The following is a 20654-nucleotide window of genomic DNA, read 5'->3' on the forward strand; positions in this document are numbered from 1 at the left end:
GTGAACCTGGGGCAAGGGCAGCAGCTTTGCTTCCAAGGCTCCTGGGTGTAAGCAGCCATGGGAGGAAGAGGAGGACTGGATGGCCCACGTACTTCAAGGGCCATCTCATGGCAGAGGCCAAAAGTCTACGACAATGAGAACAAGAAGAACCAGGGATGGGAGAGTCCCCTTTGCTCAGCTGGAGGAGGGAAGAGGGGTGGTCTTTCAGGAGTGTAGCATAGGATCAGCCCATCTAAGCCCAAGTGGTCCCACATACTCTTTCCCCCTCAGCTTCTGGCCTCCCCACTAGCTCTGCCCATGCCTTGGGTAGGTACCCCAGCATCAACAGAACCTGAAAGATGGCACTGCTGGCCCCCCTGCACCTCTGAAAAGCCACTTCCAGCATCTCCAGCAGCTTCACCAATGCACTGAGCTCACCAACTAGGGCACCTGCATGCCCATACAGACATCCCCCAGTGCCTAGATCCTCACTCCCCTAACTCCCCTGTCCTGAACCCTGACAGTGCTCCACCAGTCTCTTCAGCTGCAGGCTCCAGCTCCACCCTGGGATGCTGGAGCCCAGAAGCACCAGACCACCCATGGGATGGGGAGTCCACACAAGCTGCCATGGGCTCAAAAGCACAAAGCTTCATCCTAAAGCACTGCAAGACTGTGATATAGGCTACAATACCTTGCTGAGCCATTCAATAACAAGGCAAGGTTTATAGGGAAAGGAATATCTATTGTCAGATCACCTATTACTTTTACTTGTATTTATTATGCCAAGAGCACTACAACCTCAACATGGGAAGATACTGATGTCTGTTTGAACTGGAGGCTAATATATGGTTAAGGAGAAATAAAAGACTAGAGGTGGGTCAACAAAAGCTCTTCTCTCTTCCTGCCACCTCTGCCTCATGCATCTCCTCATACAACCTTGGCCACTTCCCAGGAGAGCACACAGTCAGGTCAGCTCTGAAGGGTGCCCACCAAGGCAGAGGTCACTTGGTGTCAGCCCAACAGAAATGGGTGGAATTATGTCAGTTGGTGCCAACTGAGAATACAGGGACACAGACCTGGGTGGATGGACGATGATACACAATAGCTCCGGTCGGCATGTCTACTCCACCTGAGGTTCTGCTGGCAGGGCAGGCTACAGCCTTGGTAGTCATGGTAGGGGAAAATGGGTGTCTCCAGATCTTTCCTGCTGGGTCGCCTGGACTATGCACCAGGATGGGTAACGGCGAGGGGGTTTGCGAAGTCTGTCCCTTTCTCCCTGATAGACACAGCCCTGCCACTAACCTGCTGCCGGGGCCTGACTCCTCCCCTCAGCACTGCAGCATTGCATGGGTCCTGTCCCAGGTGGCAGCGCCGGACCATGTAAACCTGAGGTTACCAGAGAATCAAGCCTTGCAAAAGTTCATTTGTTCTTCTGGGTGGAGCTCCTGGGACTGGTCCCTCTGCAGCATTGGACATTTTCCTCTCAGCCTGCCCATATGCACATTGGGATGAAGGACAGAAGACTCTGACCTCCTGTTCCTACTGGGCAAGAAGAAGGGCAGAGAGAGGTCTAACAGCAGTGCATTTTCAGAGAGCGAGGAAGAGGCAGGCCCTGGACACTGGAGAAGGGAGATCTGTCAACTCAGACCAACACCGGACAGAGGAAGACTTTGTTAAAGGGAAAAGCCCAGGAAACAAGTGCTACAAACAGCATGGCCGGAGCAAGGCACCAATCCCCTTCAAGCTCCTTCAGGCGACAGGCACCCACAGGATCCTGCTCTGCTTTGCTCCTCATTAAAGGTTTGTCATTACTGTGTTATTTTTAATACACACATAGAGAAAAAGACCCACACGCACACCCATGTGTGCACACGCACACACAAAGAGAAACCATTGCCAAAATATACACTATAGACAGACGAGTCCATTCACACTATATATGTACAGAGTCTCTGGGTGCAGTCTGGCAGCACACAGCCGGGCTGGGGCTGAGCATGGGGTGGGATGGGTGGAAACCCCTCCTCTCAGGGCTTCACGCACTTCCCCTTCTTCTCCCGCCGCTGCAGTTTCCGAAGGCGACGTGTCCAGGCGTCCCGCCACTGGATGACCAGACTGTTCTTGTCAGCCATCAGTCCCGGCCGGTCAGTGGAGTTTTCACTGATCCCCATGACCAAATACTTCTTGCTGATCTGGATCTTGGGGCACTTGCAGGATAGGTCTTTCAGATGGATCCACAAGAAGTTGTCACCACGCTTCACCCGCTCATCGCGGCACTTGTAGACAGAGAGGATGTTGATGGTGAACTTGGCCCAGTTCGCCACTGTCTCCATTTCCAGGATGTTCACCTGGACCACTGAGGGAAAAGAGGGGGAGGCGTGGTAACAGGGGATGCTTTAGCTTGCTCCCCAAAGGAAGCCTTGGTTATGGGAACTGGCTGTCCCCCGCAGCCCCACCTGCCTCATTCATCATACCTTTGGAAGGGCTGATTTGGGGACCCCTCTCTGCGCTGGGTGCTCCCCATGCCCTGGGGCATCTGCATCTCTCCCACCCATGGCCAGCCTTTGGCCAGCCCTTGGCTGCATCTGCAGCAAAAACAACATGGCCCAGGCAGGGAGGAGGTCCTTACCGTAGTCCTTCTTGCAGTACTTCTTCATGTTAATCTTGTAGTTGCCCTTGGCTGGCTTGCAGTAGGAGTCACAGTCTGCAGATTAAGAACAGAGGGTTGAGCACCAAGGGGCTTGAAGCACATGGGGTCCCATCCAACCACAAGTGAAGGGGTGGAAGGGACAGCAGCAAGACCCGGTGTGGCAGAGGGTGGTGGGTACTCCACATCCCCACGCCCTCCAGAAGGCTCCTGAGCCAGGGCCTGGGCTGCTGCTGGGGATAGGGTTCTGGCGAACCCAGCTGCCCCCTGGCAGCTCACAGGGGCTGGGGGCTCAAGCCCCGACATGAACACTGACACCACATCAGCTGGGAAGAGAAACCAGGTGGCTTTGGGCCCATCAGGCAGGCTGTGTCCCCTCCTGTGCTGATGGTGACAGTGTCCTGCAGGATAAATCAGCAGAGGGGTGGTGGAGGGAGCCTGGGGAACCTCCTCCCAGGCGCAGAAGGAGATGGATGTGAGAAATGCAGACAAGGTGGTGGTGGCCACCAGGGAGAGCAGGTAAGAACCATGGCCAAAGACAGTCAACCAGAACAGCTGTGGCCCTGCAAACCTGGGTGACACGGGGGAGAGAGGACTCAGCACCAACCCCACCATAGGCCCTGCAGGGAGGAGACCCAAGGGAAGAACTGACCCCAGACCAAATGTGTTGTAATCCTCAGGGGTGACTCAGCCCTTATGGGCCAGGGTAGTGGGAATCATCCTCATGGGGCAGCATCTCCAGAGACCAGTGTCCCAAAAGTTGGGAAGGGGACTCAGGCCAGGGGAAGCTGGCGGGTGAAGGAAGCAGCTCTGCTCCACTAGGTTGCTCCTGCTGTCTGAGTGTCCCCTGCTCAGGCTGCTCCAGCACAGCCAGGGAGGCCACCAGGCTGTCCTCCACCCCATGCAGCATCCCTCCCTGCTGTCCCCCAGCTCTCCGGAGAGGTTCATGTCCTCAAGGAGGCTTTTTTTCTGTGCATTTCTAAAGACCCCAGATTTGCATCTCAAACAGAGGGAGGGCACGGAATGCCTCTTTCCATCTCCCCAAAGGCTTTGATCCCAACAATTGCCCGAAGCAGCCCTGTTCTCCTTTCTTTCTCCCTGCCATCTTCCTTTGAACATCTCAATTTGTCTCTTTCCAAATGGCATGTTTTTTCTAAGCCCATCTTTCTTCTTTTCTCTCCCTCTTGCAGGTTCTCTCTCTGGCTTGGCCCTGTGTCCCAGGACACAAGCAGCAGTCCCTGAAGTTGTCTTTGTTTGTGGGTTGCCACAGAGATCACTAGGGATAGAGGCAAACGTCTGGGGAAGACAGGGGAATAAGAGTGTCCTGTGCCAAGGGGAGGAGGAGAAAGAGGAAAGAAAGAAGCCCAGGAGCGCAAACTTGCCTTGGGCTCTGCTGCTCTCCTTCCTGCGCAACTCCTTTTTATCTGGGACTTTGTGACACCTGTTCCAAATTTGTTATTGACAGAAGCGGTGCAGCATGAAGCTAATTCTTGGCAGAGGGGGGTGAGCCCCAATTCTCAGCTCAGGCCACCCCCCTGCCATGCTGCTGTGCTGCCCCTCTGCCTGGGCTGGCAGAGCTGCCCCAGTCCTGCTGCATGACCTGGGACAGCAGTGGTGGCTTCAGAGGGGGTGCAGGACCCCCCATTGTGGGGTGGCTGCTGAGTGCACTGAAGCACTCGGCTGTGGCACCAAAGGTACCCCCATCCACTGCATCCATGGGATGTGCTACAGCCTCATCCTGGACATTGCTGTATCCAATGGGATAAGCTATAGCCTCACCCCAGACACCATTACATCCCCTGGGATACACTATAACCCCATCCTGGACCCAGCTGCATCCTCTTGGACATGCTAAAGCCCCCTCTCAGACACCACTGCATCCGCTGGGACATGTTACAGGCCTGTCCCTGACATACTGCTCCGTTTTTCCTGCTACGTGAAGGGGACTCCAAAAGGGAGCTCCCACCCTGTGCCACACCTCCGTCCTGTTTGTGTCCCGGGGGTGCTCTCAGCCCCTTCACCCCACAGGACCCTCCACAGACACTGGGGGATACAGCTGCTGCAGGCATGTGCCCACTGAACTGCTGCCGGCTGCTGCCAGTCTGGCACTGGCCCATGGTGCAGGCAGCAGCACCCCATGCATGGGCAACATCTTGGCTGCTGGTGGTGGGGAGCCAGCATGCACAAGGGATGGACGGAGCTGGGCAAGCAATGGGCAATGCCGCACAGATGCGGGAGTAGGTGGATGGAGACCTGCGAGCCCAGTGCGGACACCCCCTGTCTCTGCGGGGAGAGCATGTGTGAGAGGAGGCAACTTTACACATCTGCTTTACTTCTCCTCACCCCGAAAGAAAGAAGGAATATTTTGTTTTAAGAGAGATGTAACTTAATTAGGTGTTATGGCTGCAAACCTTTTACTGCTGACTTTGAATTCTTTTAAAGCCCTGTTTTGCACGCCATGAGTTTTGTTAATTCTGCTAACGGGGAACAAGTTGGGTTGGTTTTTTTTTCCCCACTAAGTGGAAAATATTTTAAGATAATAATAATAAAAATTACAAGAAGTGGACCCAGGACGTTTCACTGCCAAGCCAGTTGGCCACTTCGGCAGAGAGATCAAAGCCGGACCCCAAAGGCTCTGGAGGGTCGGAAAGGCAGGACGAAGCTGGGAAGAGTGATGCAGAGGATGGCAATGTCAGTGAAAAGCCTGGGTGCACCCCAGGACAGGACCCCAGCAGGGAGGAGGACGAGGAGAGGGGGTAATCCCAGCACCTGAGCACAGCGATTTCAAACAATGTCCCCCTGTACCTGCAGTCTGGCACCTTCTGCCAGAGGCAGGGAGGGAGGTGGGGAAATGGGGGGAGAAGGGGCTCAGAGGCTGCCTGGGGTGGGAGGATGGTAGGGCATTGCGGGGCTGAAAGCACCCTTGGGGAGTGCCCGCCTCATGGGGGACCCTGGGGGCTCATGGGGCAGAGGGATGCGGGCAGAGGGATGCAGGCAGAGGGGCGTCAGGGTGCGGGCAGTGGGGCAGGGTGCAGGCAGCAGACAGGGTGCACCACTGTTGCCAGCCCTGCCTGCGGCACAAGCACGCTGGAGACAGGCTGCCCCAGGGAGAACCAGGCAAGGCAGGATCACCTACCCCATCTCTGATCCTGCCTCCAGCAAAGGGTGCAGCAGGACCCCAGCCAGGTCCCCCACTCCCCTGGCACAGACTCTGGGCAGAGGCACACTCCTTTGCATTAAAGATATTCAAGCTAGAAGCCAGAAATCTTAAAACAACAAACCCACAGATAAAACTAGAGGCAGTTTAAGGCAGACCTGCTCTGCTAAAACAAAGTAAACACCCGGGTCTCCAGTGAGTGCCATTTATTTTTATGCAGCTCAAAATATCAGACATCACTCTAAGACTGTTCCTATTTATAAAGCATTGGAGGAGAGTCAGCTTGATTAACTCTGCTTCATGTGTCACTCTGTTTGCAATAAAACCATCCAAATCCCCGTTTCCCCTTCCCTTTTTATCCTTTTCACAAAGCCTGGTCTTCCCAGCCCCCTCCCTCGCAGCAGGCAGGACAGGCAGGGCAAGCAGGGCAGGCAGGAGTAGAGGTGGTGGTGGTCTGTCCTGTCCCACACAGTCTCCCCAGCAGTGTTACTGTCACAGACAGCTCAGCTTTGATGGTCATCCTATCGTGTAAGACGTGCATTCCACCAAGAACCGGCTCTCCTCCATTGCCACAGCATAGAGCAAAACCTCTGCCAGAGCCATGCAGGGCAGCTCAACTCATGTCCTGATAACACCTCCTGTTTTCTGGAGCCTCTGTGGAGCTGGTCCAGGAAGGCTGAAACATGCCTATGGGTGCTGGGCTGGCGCTGGGCTGTGCAGCACTCCCAGTCTCTGCATCAGTACATGTGATCTGCATGTGTACAGGGGCCAGCACTGCTCCATAAGGAGCCAAGCTACCAGCCTCCTCCTACACATCTCACCCCTCCATCCCCATCCACACACTTCACTCCTTCCATAACTCTGCACCTTCAGCACCCCTTGTTCCTGTCCCCCTCCTATGGCCACCAAATGCATGTATGCAGCTGCAGGGGCCACGCTGGAAGATGTTCCCAAAAGGCTTAGGAGCACATCACAGACATGCACCAGCCAGGGAAGGGGCTGTTGGCATTTTCCACCCCCAAGGTGGGGTGGTTGTGGGAAGGAGAGCTGGGGAGAAGGATGCACACAGGGCACTGGGTCTCTAAGGAGCGTGTAGGCTCCCACAGGATGGACATACTCCAAACAGGGCACAGGGAAGCTCCTCCTCATCAAATATGGGCATGGGGAGCTGGAAGTGCCCCTGCTCTCTTCCCAGGACCACATGCCATGGGATGGAGTAGAGGATGGTGCAGGATGTCTATTCCCCCACACTAGCATGTGGGAGAAGACCAAGGTCTTGGGGACTGCAGGGTGAAGGGTGGCCCAAGGAGGAAAAAGGCTCCTTCTTTCCCTAGATTCTCCCCCTCGACCTGGCTTGGAATCCGTACAGAGGGATAGACAGTGGAATGGCCAGGAACTGCCACAGTAGGGTGCTGATGGGACTGTGGAAGTGGAGAGGGGAGACAAAAGCCCTGCTACAGCCTCCTCTGATGCACTGCCATGCATGCCTCTGAAAATCTGGCCTGGCATCATCATAGCCCATCCGCTCCCATCACTGGTGACCACCATGTAGGGCACAGAGATGCCAGGAAGACAGATGAGATGGCAGAGCCTGGCTGATGGAAGAAGGGCAGTCAGGGAATAGATGCAAAGTGGCTGCTTTACGTGTCTGCCATGGCATCTGCCAGGCCACATTCTGCAGCGCCAGGGAGGGCTGAGCATGGTGGCGGTGTCATAGGGTCCGGAGGCCAGCACACCACTGTGTGGTGCTATTGGCATGTCCTGTCTCAGGGTGAGAGCTGAGGGCGCCTTGGTGGGGCCCTGGCAGCTATGGCCAGGCTGGAAGAGGGACCCTAACCTACCCGTGCAGGCAGCTTCCATGCACCCACCAGTGCCCAGCCCCAGCCAAGCCTCTGCAAGAGCATGAGCAAACCTGCAGCATGTGTGGAGATGTGATCCTTGCTGCTTCAGCCTGGGCAAGCCAGGGCAGCTCTTGAGGAGCACTAAGGACAGCAGCAGATATGCCTCCCTTGCTTGTGCAAAGCCTGCAGCCTGCCACCAGAGCTGCCACCCTCTCCTGCTGGGTGACAGCAGCAATGACATCGATCTTCCCATGGTCCTATCACTCCATGGTCCCATCAGCCCACAGAACCAGGACAAGCAGCTCAGACCCAGACACTTCACTCCTCCAGACCTGGATGGAGCAAGCCCCATGTCATCCATGTCCCAGGGAAGACCTGGCAGCCCATGCCCTGGCACAGGGGCTTCTGAGCCTGCCTGCAGCTGGCAGCCTGCTGTACCCCCACTACTCCGGTGCTGCTCAGAGAGCCAAGGTCCTGTGGAGGTAAAAGGCACTAAGGAGAAACCTCTTGCACTGGCACTGTAAAAGGAGACTAAATAATGCCAGCCCCCAGGCACCCACTGAGCCATAGGTGCCATACACCACAACCCTTGCCATAACCTGCTGAGGTGTGGCAAGGCCCTGGCAGGCTGCATCCCTGCATTCCTCCTTGGAGGAGATGGAAAAACCTTTTCCCCAAGAAAGTCCTGCCAAGCTTTGTTGGTCCCCTTCCAGAAATACACAGGATTTCAAATCACAGTCTTTTTTTTCACCAAAATTGTTCAACAAAATTTTTCACCATTAATCTTTTTGCCAAAGGGTTTGTCGGGCTCAGACCTTCTCCCTGGTGTGGTGGGGAGAGGGGAAGTAGGATGGGATGTCTCTGGGCAGGGTGGGGCGGTGGAGCACTTACCTGCAGGTGCCTCTGTGCTGGTGATCAAGGACGTGGGGTTGATGGCAGGGATCTCTGGAAGAGAAAGGAAGAAATGTCTGAAGGAAAGGGGTCCCCAGTTCTGCGGGTCACACCTGGACAAAAGCCCTCTGCAAGCAGGGTGCAGAGAGGATTTTGTGGGTCAACTCGGCAGCTCACTAAGGAAGATGGATGGGATGAGTCTGACCTAAATATCACAGGCCATTAAATAGGCCTGGAGATGCCCAAAATGAGCTCAGTAAACAGGGACAGGCTGAGATGCTACAACCCCCAAGAGCCATAAGTCACTGCTGCAGAGGACGTATGCTCCAGGGATGGACAGAAGAATGATTTGAGTGTGCTCCACACTGCACAGCACAGGGATAAGTGTAGGCAAAGACAACATTTTCTCAGGACTTCTGGCAACAAAACTGGGGGGAAACCCTGTCCTAACCCCAAATCTAGGGAACAACAGAGGGAGCCCCATCAGCTCACCCCCACTGCCACCACTCCAGCAGCACCAGCAGATGCTGTAGAGCAGCAAGTTGTTCCTCTACTGCTTGGGCCACATTCAGACTCACTACAACAATATACATGGTTTTACACTGACCACAGGATCTGGCCTTGCCCCAGGCCTGACCGTGCTCAGGGCTCAGCTGGGTGAGGAAGGCACCTCGCTGCAGCTGAAGACAAGTCCCAGCAGAGCTGTTTCAGCCAGCTGGAAGCACTAACCCAAGCGGTCTTTCAGAGGCTCCTGGGGTAGAGGAGCAAAGCATGGATGCCCCCAGAAGGTGACCCAACCATCCTGTCTTGACCACCTCTTGGAGCACAACCATGTGGAGGGGCAGCCCCTTGGCTCAACCTCCCACCCACCACAAGCCAGCCCAAGGAGGGCATCCCCTGGCACCAGTGGAGGTCCCTGAATGTGGGGCAGGGTGCAGCAGCACTTACTGATGCAGGGGGCCACTGGTGAGCGGCTCTGCTGGTAGCCCTTGGCACAGCGGTTGCAGGTGAGGCCAGTCACGCCGTCCTTGCATGGGCACTGCCCCGTTGTCTGGTTGCAGGTCTTGCCAGCTGCACCAACAGGGTGGCAGTCACAGGCTTAGTGGGAGAGAGAGAAAAGGTTACATGAGAGGTGGTGCACAATGCAAATCCCAAACTGGAGCCAAAGTGCCACCCCTGGAGCGGCGGAGACGGGTCTTTCTAGTGTGCTGGTGGAAAGCAGCCACTGGGGTTGACACAGCCAAGACCTATGGGTCCAGATCATGGCCCCACATGTACTGTGAAGAGCATGGGCAGGAGGGTGAGTGGACAAAGGGCTTGGCCAGGGTACAGCCTCTGCTGATGGAGACGCTTAGAATGAGCCCCTGGAGACGCCATAGCTCACACAGGCACCTGCAGCTGTGATTTGAAGTCTGGACACCAGTAGAACAGTTTCTTCCTGCCCACTTTGCAGGCAGCTGCTCTGGGGACAGCCTGGCATGTGTGCAGGCAGGAGGAGGGATTTCCATGGGCAGCCCCATGCCTGCTGCCAGCTTTGTCCTATGCAAGCAAAGGGAGCAGGGCTCACAAGGGGCCATGCAAACCTTCATGCCAGGGTAGGACTGAGGGCACTGCAGGGACAGAAGGCAGACAGATACATGCCCAGGTCTGCTCTTTCCCACCTCAGCCCACAGGCAATGCTCCTGTCGCAGCAGTAAAAGGCATTCTCTCCCACTTGCTCCCCCACCTCTGAGCTTTCCAGTCCATGGAGCTGAACCAGCTCCGAGTTTTAACACAAACTTTGGCCTTGTTTTGGTTTTAGGATGGTCTGGAGTGGATCTTCTTGATGCCTCCCAAGTTTATGAGCCTCAACGCCCATCCTGCCTCCTGGAGACCCCAGCCAAAGGATGTCCCCATGGCTTTCCATCACAGACGCCCCAGAGGAAAAGCCACACCTGAGACGGGTAGAAATTGGGTCTCCATCACCAGGACAGACCTGAAGTGACTCTCCATCACACAACAATGGACGACAGACCCACCAGGGGTTGCCTGTGAGGAGCGGTGCAGGAAGGAAATACTCACTCAGGAGAGGACCTTCCCATCTGCCTGCCCAGGGCTGGACTGGCTACAAGCTAGAGGAGGTTATCTCAGCCTCCATCAGTGTAAGAGTTGAACGTGATTCCAAAGAAAAATAAAAACATCCCCCCCTGCCTGTCCCTGCAGCCCCTGATGTTATCATTTCCCTAATTTTCACCAGATGGGACTGGTGGGAGCACGATGGCGCTGCTCCTCAAGCCCCCTCCCGCATGGCCAGAAACCAGAATGAGCAGCCTCTAATGGGGACCAGATGCTTCACCCTTATCAGATCTTGGCTGGGACTGGAAGTGGGCGTCTCTCTGACAAGGATATTTTGGGGGCTCAGCTGCGATAACAAATGGCAGTGAGCGAGGGAGTCTTGGCATGACGTAGGGCTGTTGGAAACATGGGGTCTTTCTTCAGCCACAACAGGCTTGTCTCCTGCCAGGGTGGCTGGCTCTCCCCAGTGAGCCAGGCTTTCCCAGCTCTCCTGCAAACACCCACCATCAGGTCATTGGGGACCCCCAAAGGTTCTGAGATCACTGGATGGTCCAGCCCTGGACTGTGAGGAGCAAAGCTGGCAGTGATGGTCCAGTGCTTGGCCAGCCTCGCATGACCCATGGGAACAGCACTGCTGCTTCACCTGGAGAAGGACGTCGGGCTTACTGCCCTCTCTTGAACCACCATGCTCCGGGACATTTCAGCTGCTTCAGATCCATTTTGATGGTCTCCCTATGCCTATTCCACAGGACTCTTCTGGGCTTGGGTGGATCCTGCGGCACTTGGAGGAAGCAGCTGCCTTTGCCAAGCTGGCAGGTACACCTCTTGGAAACCATCCATTGCTTTGTCTCTTTTCCTCTAGCAAAGGCTTGGGTTTCTGTTAGTGGAGCTGGGCACAAAGCAAAACTCATCCTCATCACCACCCATGCTGGAAAGGGCAGCACGGTACCACCAGCAGCACCCTGGTGATGCCCTGAATGAGGGGTGCTCACCCCACCACTGGTGTTCAGAGTGGTCCCAGGGCCACAGTGCCCATCTCCAGCCAGCAAAGTCCAACCCACCCTAGAGTGGCTCAGCACAAGCTGTGCCAAAAACCCACCCATCTGAGAGACATAACCATGCACGGAGAGCTCAGAGGTCCCTGCAGCCATCACTCCTGCTCTGCACGCACAGCAACAGAGAGTCCATGCCCTAAAAACTTTATGGTCAAAGGCACGCTTCCAGCAAAAATTTATACAGGTGCTTAACTTCACACATTGTGGATAATCCCATGGGCCCCAGAGGTGTATTCCTGGTGTAAAGTCTAAGGATGGACATAAATCTCAGCACAGCCAGGATCCAATTCATCTAAGTAGATCCCACTTCATGTTGTGGAAGTAGGCTTTCAATGATTCTTGATGTTTTACCTGGATCAGCATTTAAGGCAATTTTGCCCATCTTATGTCTGCAACAGATAGGTGTCGTCAGGAGATGAGCTTGGTCTCTGCCAGACCACCCTCTGGCCCCTCGCCTTGCCATGGTGGGATTTCCTGCAGACCATGAAAATCCATTGCTCCTTCCTAACCCAATGGGAAGAGCAACCCAGGCAGCACTCAGTGCTTAACCCAACCAGTCCCACATCCCAGCATGGCCATATACCACCACTCCAGCTGGAGGATCTCCATCCCTCCTCACCCTGACATGACCCACAGAGGAGGGCTGGCCACGGGACCCCATCCCGGCACCAGGGAATGCAGGTGCCGGGGGCACAGCACAGCTTCATGACCACTGCCCACACACCAAGCCCTGTCGCTCGCAGCCCTGCTGGTTGCCAGGATCTGGCCCATGGTGTTTGAATAGTGGATTAAGTCACTAGCTTGGAGCTTAACTCATTGAGCTGTGCTTGCCAGAAAGCATGTCTTGCACCTAATATTGAGGGTATTTTTGCGTCTTAAGGTTTAGCTGCTACTGCTTCACCAGTTTTCATTGGAGAAAGCTCACAGTTTACAGCTTTGTTTAAATTACAGGGATTAATGCACAGCCATTCTTTATTTGACTTTTCAGTTACCACTATTGAATTAATCCTGTAGGTTGTTCTGCCTTTTCCACCCTCCCAGCTTTTCCATCTTGCAGCTGGAGGGAAGAGCTCCCCTCTCCGCTTGACAGCTGGTGGCCGACGGCTCCACTCGGTTGCCAGCAGGAGATGTGGGCTTGTGCAATCTGCAGTTGATATTTTTGTGCCTATTTCAAAGATGTTGCATCCCAGCAGAGAAGAACTGTGGTTGGACAGTTATTTAGTAACATGCTCTGGGGTTTCTTTAAATAAACTGTAATAGCTCCTGGCCTCTGGTCTAGTATTTCTGCTCCTGAATGTGAACCGAGCTTCATTCCTAGCACCTGCAAAATCTGCCTTTGCTGGGATGCTCAGCTCTGCCCTGGCCCAGTGCTGCTGTAGGTGCAAAGACCTTCGTTCAAAGCTGCAGATGTCAGTTCACCGCAGCTTGCTCCACACCTGCTTTTAAGACCTGCTGTCAGGAGCCTTGTTTTTTCATTTCTTTTTTCTTACAGGAGTGTAGGTATCTGAGCTGCAGGTACAGGACATATCTTTCAAAAAACCAAGCCCAAACTGTTTTTTCATGTCTCCACGTATTTATATATCTCTCTGGCAGCACCAGCTCCCATTCATGGCACTGGGCAGGCAGGCTCCCAGGTGCTGGCCCTGCTCCAAGGAGCTCCCAATCCCAATGGATCTACCACTGGATGAGTACAAGAAAGGGGTGGAAACGCTCCCTGCTTTACTAAATGAGGGGCAGCCAAAGAAGCAGAAGCATCAGGGATTTTATTATTAACTTGGTTCCCTGAGGCAAAGCCAGGAACCGGCTCCCAAGACCCAGGGTGCTGCCTTTACTGCCAGATCCTCCTCAACATATGCACCGTAGCAGGGGATGGCCCTTGTGCACATGTTCATCTGGCTGGGCTGAACTTTTGCAGCATTTCCAAACCATGGGCAAACCCTGCCAGCCCTCCGGAAGCGGCACCCCCAGACCAGGCTGGCAGAGACCTGCCCGAGGTTTGGCATGGGGACAGGCAGCGGAGGGAGGTCTGTCTGCAAGGCAGGACCTGCCATAGCATCCCACTCCTCTGCTCAGCTGCAGCCCAGGCACCGCTTACTGGTGTTTCTCCTGACAGCGGCATCCACCTTCGCCCCATCCCACCAGCTCCTGAGCACCAGGATGCTCTTACCCACCCCATCACCTCCAGAGGAGCCCCCGTGCCAGTTGAGGTGAGCTGGGGCTGTCTGTGAGCCCCAGCACTCAAGGAAAATCCTCACTGAAAAGGGAATTTTGCTGAAGCTGCCCCAGTCTGGCAGTGCTGCAGCAGGAGCTGGGCAGTGCTGCCATCTCTCCCTGGCCTCAGTCAGAGCCAGTACCCCTCCCAGAAACGGGACACAACCCAAGATGCTGTGCTGTAGACCTTCAGGATGCATGTCTTGTCCTGCCTCCTGCTCCTCCTCTTCTTCTCTCCCAGAGCCTCCCAGTGTCACCCCAAGGATGCTGGCACCTGGCACGGCTTTGGGACCTGGCTGCCACCTGGCATGAGCCCTTGCTGCTGCCGGGGTGGGACCAGCTGTGACATGGCTTGGCCAAGGCCATGGCACTGGGAAGCAGCATGTGGTCCCCTGGGGTCATGGGCTGCCGGGGTGGGACTTGTCAAGACAGCTGCTCAGGTTATTAAAAATTATTAGCTCTCCATTCACTAATGAGGTGGCTGCAGGCAGGGCTCCCTCTGCCAGCACCTGCTCAGCTGCACTCCCACTGCCGCTGCGGCGTTGGTCAAACTGGGAAATTTCTCCCTTTGCTCCATCCTTTTATCTGCTCCTGTGGAAACAAGGATGGGGAGAGGCATGGGCGGCTCACACAGCATGGGCAACGGAGGGATTTTACCTCTTACATCCTGGACCCAAATGAGACATATCTATAAACAACACTAATACACCCAAGAGGGGAACACCAAAAGCCAAATCCTTCAGTTCGGGTCTGTGGCCACAACATTAATGGTCTAAAACCAGCTTCAGCAGTTCCTGTAGGCCCTACCTAAACATGCTAGCATCATGTCCACGCAGCAGCGACGGTGCTCAATGACTATGTGGCTGCTCAATGCACCAGAGAGGGATGCTGCACTCCCTTCCGGGACGTAGTTGCAATCTAAGCTGGAAGAAAGGGGAGTCAGGGGTGAATTCGCAGCCTCAGAGCAGCGATGGCCAACCTCCTGCCCACTCCAGCATTTCAGCCTGGATCCCGCCAGTCCTTGGGGGCGGGCAAGGTGTTTTCTTATCTCAACTTCTGTGGTGAAACTATTGTTTTGAGGCTTCACAAAGGAAAAAGGCTCCACAGAGGGGGCTGAGCAGGGAGAAATAAGAGAATCCAGAGGGGCTTGGCCAGGAGCTAGAGGAGGCAGAGGAGAGGTGCAGGTCCCATGACATTTGGCACAGGCTGGCAACCTTGTGAGGTCAAGATGCAGAGCAACGGCTTGGAGCTTGTGTGGCTCCTGGCCAGCTCAGGGACAAGCCACCCTGCCTGCAAGCACCAGGAGCCATTGTGCTCAACATCCCCCCAAAATCAAGTCCCAAGAGCCACCCTATAGCTGAAACTCATGCCGTGGGGTCCTGCACCGCAGCCCATGAGGGAGGTGGAAACCTCCGTCAGCACCTCCAAGCCCTCTAAGGCAGGGAAGCCACTGCAGGTCATTTTGTGAAGTAGCTTGAACACTTCCAAACGTGTCCAAGGCCCAGACAACGTCAGTGTCAGAGATGGGTTTCCAGCACATTTAGTCATGTGCCTTCTCTGGCAACTTGCCCAGCATCTCTCCAAACACCAGCTGCGGAAACTGTAACTGTGGCCCGGGATGGACCAGGCTCCTGGAAGCCTGCTTGCTCCCTGCCCGTCATCCTCCCCGTCCCTTGAGGAGGTGCTAGGCTCAAAGCAACGTCCCTGCCTGGTGTCCTTGGGGTGGCAGAGGTGACCAGGGCGATGGAGGCTGGAGGTGACCTGCAGCTGCTGGAGGGAGCAGCTGGGTGCCAAGCAGAGGGATGTCCCAGGGATGAGATGGAAGAGCAAGGAGACCAGGAGAGATCATATCACCCATGCTGCCCGCACAGAGACCCCCCCCAGCTTACCTCTGCAGGCCTTGCGGTCTGTGATGGACTTGCTGAGGTCCCGGTAGAAGCCCTCCTTGCAGTAGTGGCAGTGCCGCCCTGCGGTGTTGTGCCGGCAGTTGAGGCAGACGCCGCCACTCTTCCTGCCTGAGAGCTTGTATAGCTCCATGTTGAAGCGGCAGCGCCGGGCATGCAGGTTGCAGTTGCAGGCTGCAAAGGAAGTGGAGAGGGTGGGGGCTGGAGGCGAAACCTGGGAGCACCCCTGGGTGGGCTGGTGTCACCTTGGCGCCCTCCACTGCTGCTGGCGGCCAGGGCTGCCTGTGCTGGGGGAGTGGGATGGGCAGGGCACGGCACAGCACGGCACAGCCGGCCCCAATGTGACGTCCAGATGTGCAGTATCTATCTGCTGCCGCAGAGGGCTGGTGCTGGGGGGTCAGGGTGGAGGAGAAAGGGCATGTGTAGGGCTGGGGCACCACTCAGCTGAAGCAGACAAGTGTGGGATGGAGGGGTGCAGCCAGGGGGTCTGGCAGTGCTAGCTGGGCACCTGCAGCCCCGCCATCCCCCCTGCCCCTTCCTCAGCAGCCGGTTCTGGTGACAGAGCCTGGCCGGCCTTTCAGCAGGACCACCCGCTTTGTGCCACAGGGTGCTGCCTCACAGGGTGCCATCCTCAGCATCAGAGCCCCCAGACTCCTTATATTTAAGGCTCTACCCTACGTGCATATGTACACACACAAAGAAGCCCACGTAGCAACCCACGTGTGCACATGCACACATGCGCGCACACAAATGTGCGCAAGCACAGACACAAGCTTATGTGCACACAGACATGTACATGTGAGCATGCATGAACACAAACATGCACCTAAATATCCATATACCGTTACACGTGCACACAAGCATGCACGTGCACACAGACATGCACAGAAATATCTTCATACTGTTTCATGTGCACACGCACGTGTGCACAAACATGCACCCAAAGATACACGCTCACATATGTAAGCATGCGCATTCATATACATGCACGAATATGCATGCATAGATGCATGCACGTGTGCACACACATGCATGCTCTTGCAAACACACGCGCGCACTGGTTTTTCATTAGTCACAGGAAACATGCGGCCCCCCCCCCCCCCGCCCGATTCCACGTGTGTGAGATAAAAAGGCAAAGCAATGCCCGTTCCTGTTTAACACTCTCGCAAAAAGATAATGGGAACAAGATTTCCTTCGGCAAAATGTGGCGCCCTCCTCCCCCAGCCCCAGCCCCCTCCCTGTGTCAGTAAATTGAGGTTGGGTGAGAGTTTTTCCAGGCGTACTGTGAAATTCATTAACGTGTCAGCCCAGATTTAACTGCTTAGGCCTGGCTTGGCGGTCGTGTGAAGTTGCCTCCCCCCTGGCCAGCAGTGCCGGTGGGAGCTTCAGCCCGCGCAGATCAAACACTCCCTCGCCTGCCTTGCTGCTCAGGCCTCGGAGACACTGGGGGAAGAAAGCCGGAGCAAACCCCAACCCTAAAAAAGAGCCTTTTTGGAGGCTTAAGTGAGTTGAGCAAAAGGTTGGTGCCAGCCTCCGTGCTGCTGGCACCACTCGCTCAAACCTCAGCTCTCCCTAGAGCTCCCCTGCGTTATGAGATTAGTGTAAAAATCACATGGCAGGCATCAAAATAACACTCTGGCGTGGCGGTAGGTGCCTGTGGGGGCTTGTGCCTTTTGAGCTCATTTTTTTCTCTTGTGCTGGTGAAAAAATAGGGGTTTTTGAGGCAAATTCTGACATGGGGCTAGGGGCTGGGATGCAGAGGGAGAGCAGCAAATACTGCCTGTGATCCCAGACTGACTAGGATGCGGCTGTGCTGGGGATGCCGATGCTAGGCCAGGCTTTGGCAGGGCCAGGAGAGATGCAGTGAAGTACCCTGACAACCAGGCTGCTCTAGTGCTCACCAGACACCAGGACAAGCCAGGGTGGGTCGTGCCACTGAACCGAGGCAGCCGCACATAACTGCAGCAAAGGAGCAATTTTTTGGGGGTAGAGGGTCCTCGTTATTCCCTTACATCACCAAAAGGCCAGTTAGGTCACCCCAAAAGGAAGATTCACTGTCCCGCTGGGAATGCTCAGGGCCACCCCCCATGAACCCCCAGCATCCTCTGGGGAAGGAAAGGGGACGCAGCCCAGAGGGGAGGTGATGGGCAGTGGAGGAGAAAGGTCAGGTAAATGATTCGCCGCCCTCGGCGCAGGTCTCTCTCTGCCTCCAGTTTAATTGGTGAGAGAGTAACTGGCTGGGGCCTTTTCACGGCATCACCAACCCTGCCGTGGGCTGGGGGCCATCCCGAGTGGCACATCTCTGTCAGCCCCAGGGCCACCTTTCCATGGGAGAAGGACACAGATCCTCCCAGGAGCTGGCTTTTGGGAAGAAACCTCTTGCTGCCCACCATCATCCCCTCTGCCTGCAGGCAGTGATGCTGCCTGCTCTGGGCTGCTCCCATCCCAGGCTGGGTGTCAGCAAACTGCCGCCGGCTTAGCAGGAGCCGAGCTGGGATTTTGGCATGATCCTGGCCAGCTGACATGGGGACCTAGCTGGGCTTGGCCACGCTGGGATGGGTGGCTGTCCCCTGCTCAGGGACAGGGTCACACCACCATGCGTGACCGTCCCGTCACCCCCCGGTGCAGCCATCCGGTGCTAATTGGGGCAGACGGGTCCCCCCTCTTAACCAGCTAAATACTTGCACTGTTCCTCAGCGTTGACTCGGTTGCAAGCTCTGTCTGACTCCCGTTAATCACTAATTAAAGGCTTGAATGTTCCCTGCTGTTTGGGGTATTAATAAGAATTTAATTGCACAGTTTGGGGCTAATTACGTGGTAGCTCGCTTCCGCCCTTGTACAGTATGCCCAATTAAACAATCATATGATCAATTAAACAATCACAAGATCTAATAATTTGCAACAATAGACTAATTAAACATTGACACCTTGCAATGGAGCAACCTTCTGTCCCCCTTTTGATGGCGTTGGAACCCCTGCCCAGGCCCTGGCCACGCCACAACCTCTTCTCCTCCAGGCTGCTGTGGATGGAGGAGCCTGGGGTGACAGCACGAGGAGGTTTGGCACAGGGACCTTGGCACAGGACAAGCAGCGCCATGCACGGGGGCATACATGTGGCAGGTGATGGAGCCCCCAGGGCAGGAGGGGGGCTTGCAGCCCCTACAAGTTCCCTGGGAATAATTAGTGGAGGAAGCCAGCTCAGCGAAACCCTAGACCAGCCGCTGCTGCCAACCCGCAGAGGATTCGAGCTACGCCCCTGCTTTGGCTGGAGGAGAGCCTGGCTGGGACGGCAGGGCAGGATGGGGCTGCACCTCCTCCCGGGGGATGGGAACTGAGACCAGAGGAGCCCATTCCTTCCCATCTGCGCTGTGCCTCCATCACGGGGAAGGTGTTTGGAGAGAGAGGCCAGGGTTTGCACCTCTACCACTAAGAAGCAGGAGGAGAATCAGAAGTGGAGAGCCCTCCCTGCGGGGCTGCAAGCTGAGAACAGGGTTGTGAGGGACAAGGCTGAGCCACACCAGCCCCATCCTGGGAGGACGAGGACTCAGGATGGTCAGACAAGTGTTAATCCCCTCCACTGTGGTGGCTGCCCGCCCCTGCACCCCAGATCCACTGGGATGCTGCACCCCATGGGGAGCAGGTGCCAAAGCAGGGGTGTCAAGGGGATGCTGCCTGCTTACTCACCTCTGAAAGCCATCACCCACCCTCAACCACTCCCCCCTGCTCTCCCCAGGTGAGGACTGTGGCCGGCGCTGCTGGGAACCTGCTGGTTTCCCGCATATCTGCCGGGGAGAGGGCAAGGAGCATCCTGCCAGGCAGGATGCAGCAAGAGATGAGGCTACAGATGCAACGGCCAGCAGGCCACCAGCAGCACAGTTCCAGCTCCATGGGGTAAAACAGCCCAGGCCAGCTCACTGGGGGATTTCTGAGATAATTTTTGCATGCGAAGCATTGAGATAGAAAAAGAAAGCAAACACGTACAGGAAGGGGCGGAGGACACAGGGGAAGCACATGGGATCCTCTAAATCCCATCACAGTTCCAGGGACTGGTGTTTTCAGGCACTGGCATCCCAGATCAATTGCCACAGCCCCCCAGCCTGAAGCAGAGGGAGCAATAGCCAGCGAGGTCTTCCCAGGAGAGCGCAGCCCCTTCCCCGCCGAGCCCCCCACATCAAAGAGTGCACTGTGCATTATACCAGTGCTCTGGGGAGCACTCCTGCAGCGGCAGCCACAAAGGGAACAAGAGCTCCCGCATTACCAGTGAGTGCATCAATTACTTCCAGTGGCTGCCTTGCGCTAATCTGCTTCCCCCACTTCCCCAGGCCGGGTGTTTTGGGGACAGCCTGCTGAGGGAGTGACTGGGCTGCCCCGAGCAGCTCCATGTGTGCAGTCAGGGACCAGGAGCAGCAGTGGGAAGGAGGAGGTGTGAGTCTGCAAGAATAAACCTGATTCATCACATGGGGGGAGGCTCAGGATTTTGGCGATCCTGCTCCCACTGGTCACTCTGCTGGGGTTATCCTTTAATGAGCCTGATTTGGGCTAAAAGCTGGGGGAGACACATGGATGGGGACACGTCTGTCTCTCTCCTGCCCTTCTCTTTCCCCTGTTTTGGGCAGGACACACCAGAGGGTACACAGAGCACCCCAATATTGGCAGGGCAAGCTCCCTCTGGGACACGCAGCCCTTTGGGGTACCAGGAGAACCCCCTGTGCCCATGGACTGATGGCACCATACTCTAACCACCAGGCATGGGGCCACACACCCTGTGGCATGGAGCTGGCATTGTGCCCTCTTGCCAAGCCAGCAGCTTGGTAAATGCACTGTCACCATCCCAGCTGTGACATCCCCAAACATACTTGTTTGCCAAAGTCATGCTGACCCCATAACAATGCAGCATGGCGGTGTCCCCGCAAATGC

At 55.8% G+C, this 20654-nt stretch overlaps 1 protein-coding gene across 1 annotated transcript in view; it reads right to left on the minus strand.

Annotated features, from left to right (window-relative positions):
- Window positions 1-1773: 1773 nt before the first annotated feature.
- Window positions 1774-20654, minus strand: part of NTN3 (netrin 3) — a 31183-nt gene continuing 12302 nt past the window's right edge. The window contains exons 3-7 of the mRNA XM_075105881.1: window positions 15723-15911; window positions 9461-9610; window positions 8513-8566; window positions 2606-2680; window positions 1774-2332 (exon numbers count right to left, since the gene is read on the minus strand). Of these exons, the coding sequence (XP_074961982.1) occupies window positions 2004-2332; window positions 2606-2680; window positions 8513-8566; window positions 9461-9610; window positions 15723-15911 (797 nt within the window). The 3' untranslated portion in view covers window positions 1774-2003. The remainder of the gene's footprint in view (window positions 2333-2605; window positions 2681-8512; window positions 8567-9460; window positions 9611-15722; window positions 15912-20654) is intronic.

Source organism: Phalacrocorax aristotelis, chromosome 10, assembly GCF_949628215.1.
Source record: "Phalacrocorax aristotelis chromosome 10, bGulAri2.1, whole genome shotgun sequence".
NCBI classification, from domain to species: Eukaryota; Metazoa; Chordata; class Aves; order Suliformes; family Phalacrocoracidae; genus Phalacrocorax; species Phalacrocorax aristotelis.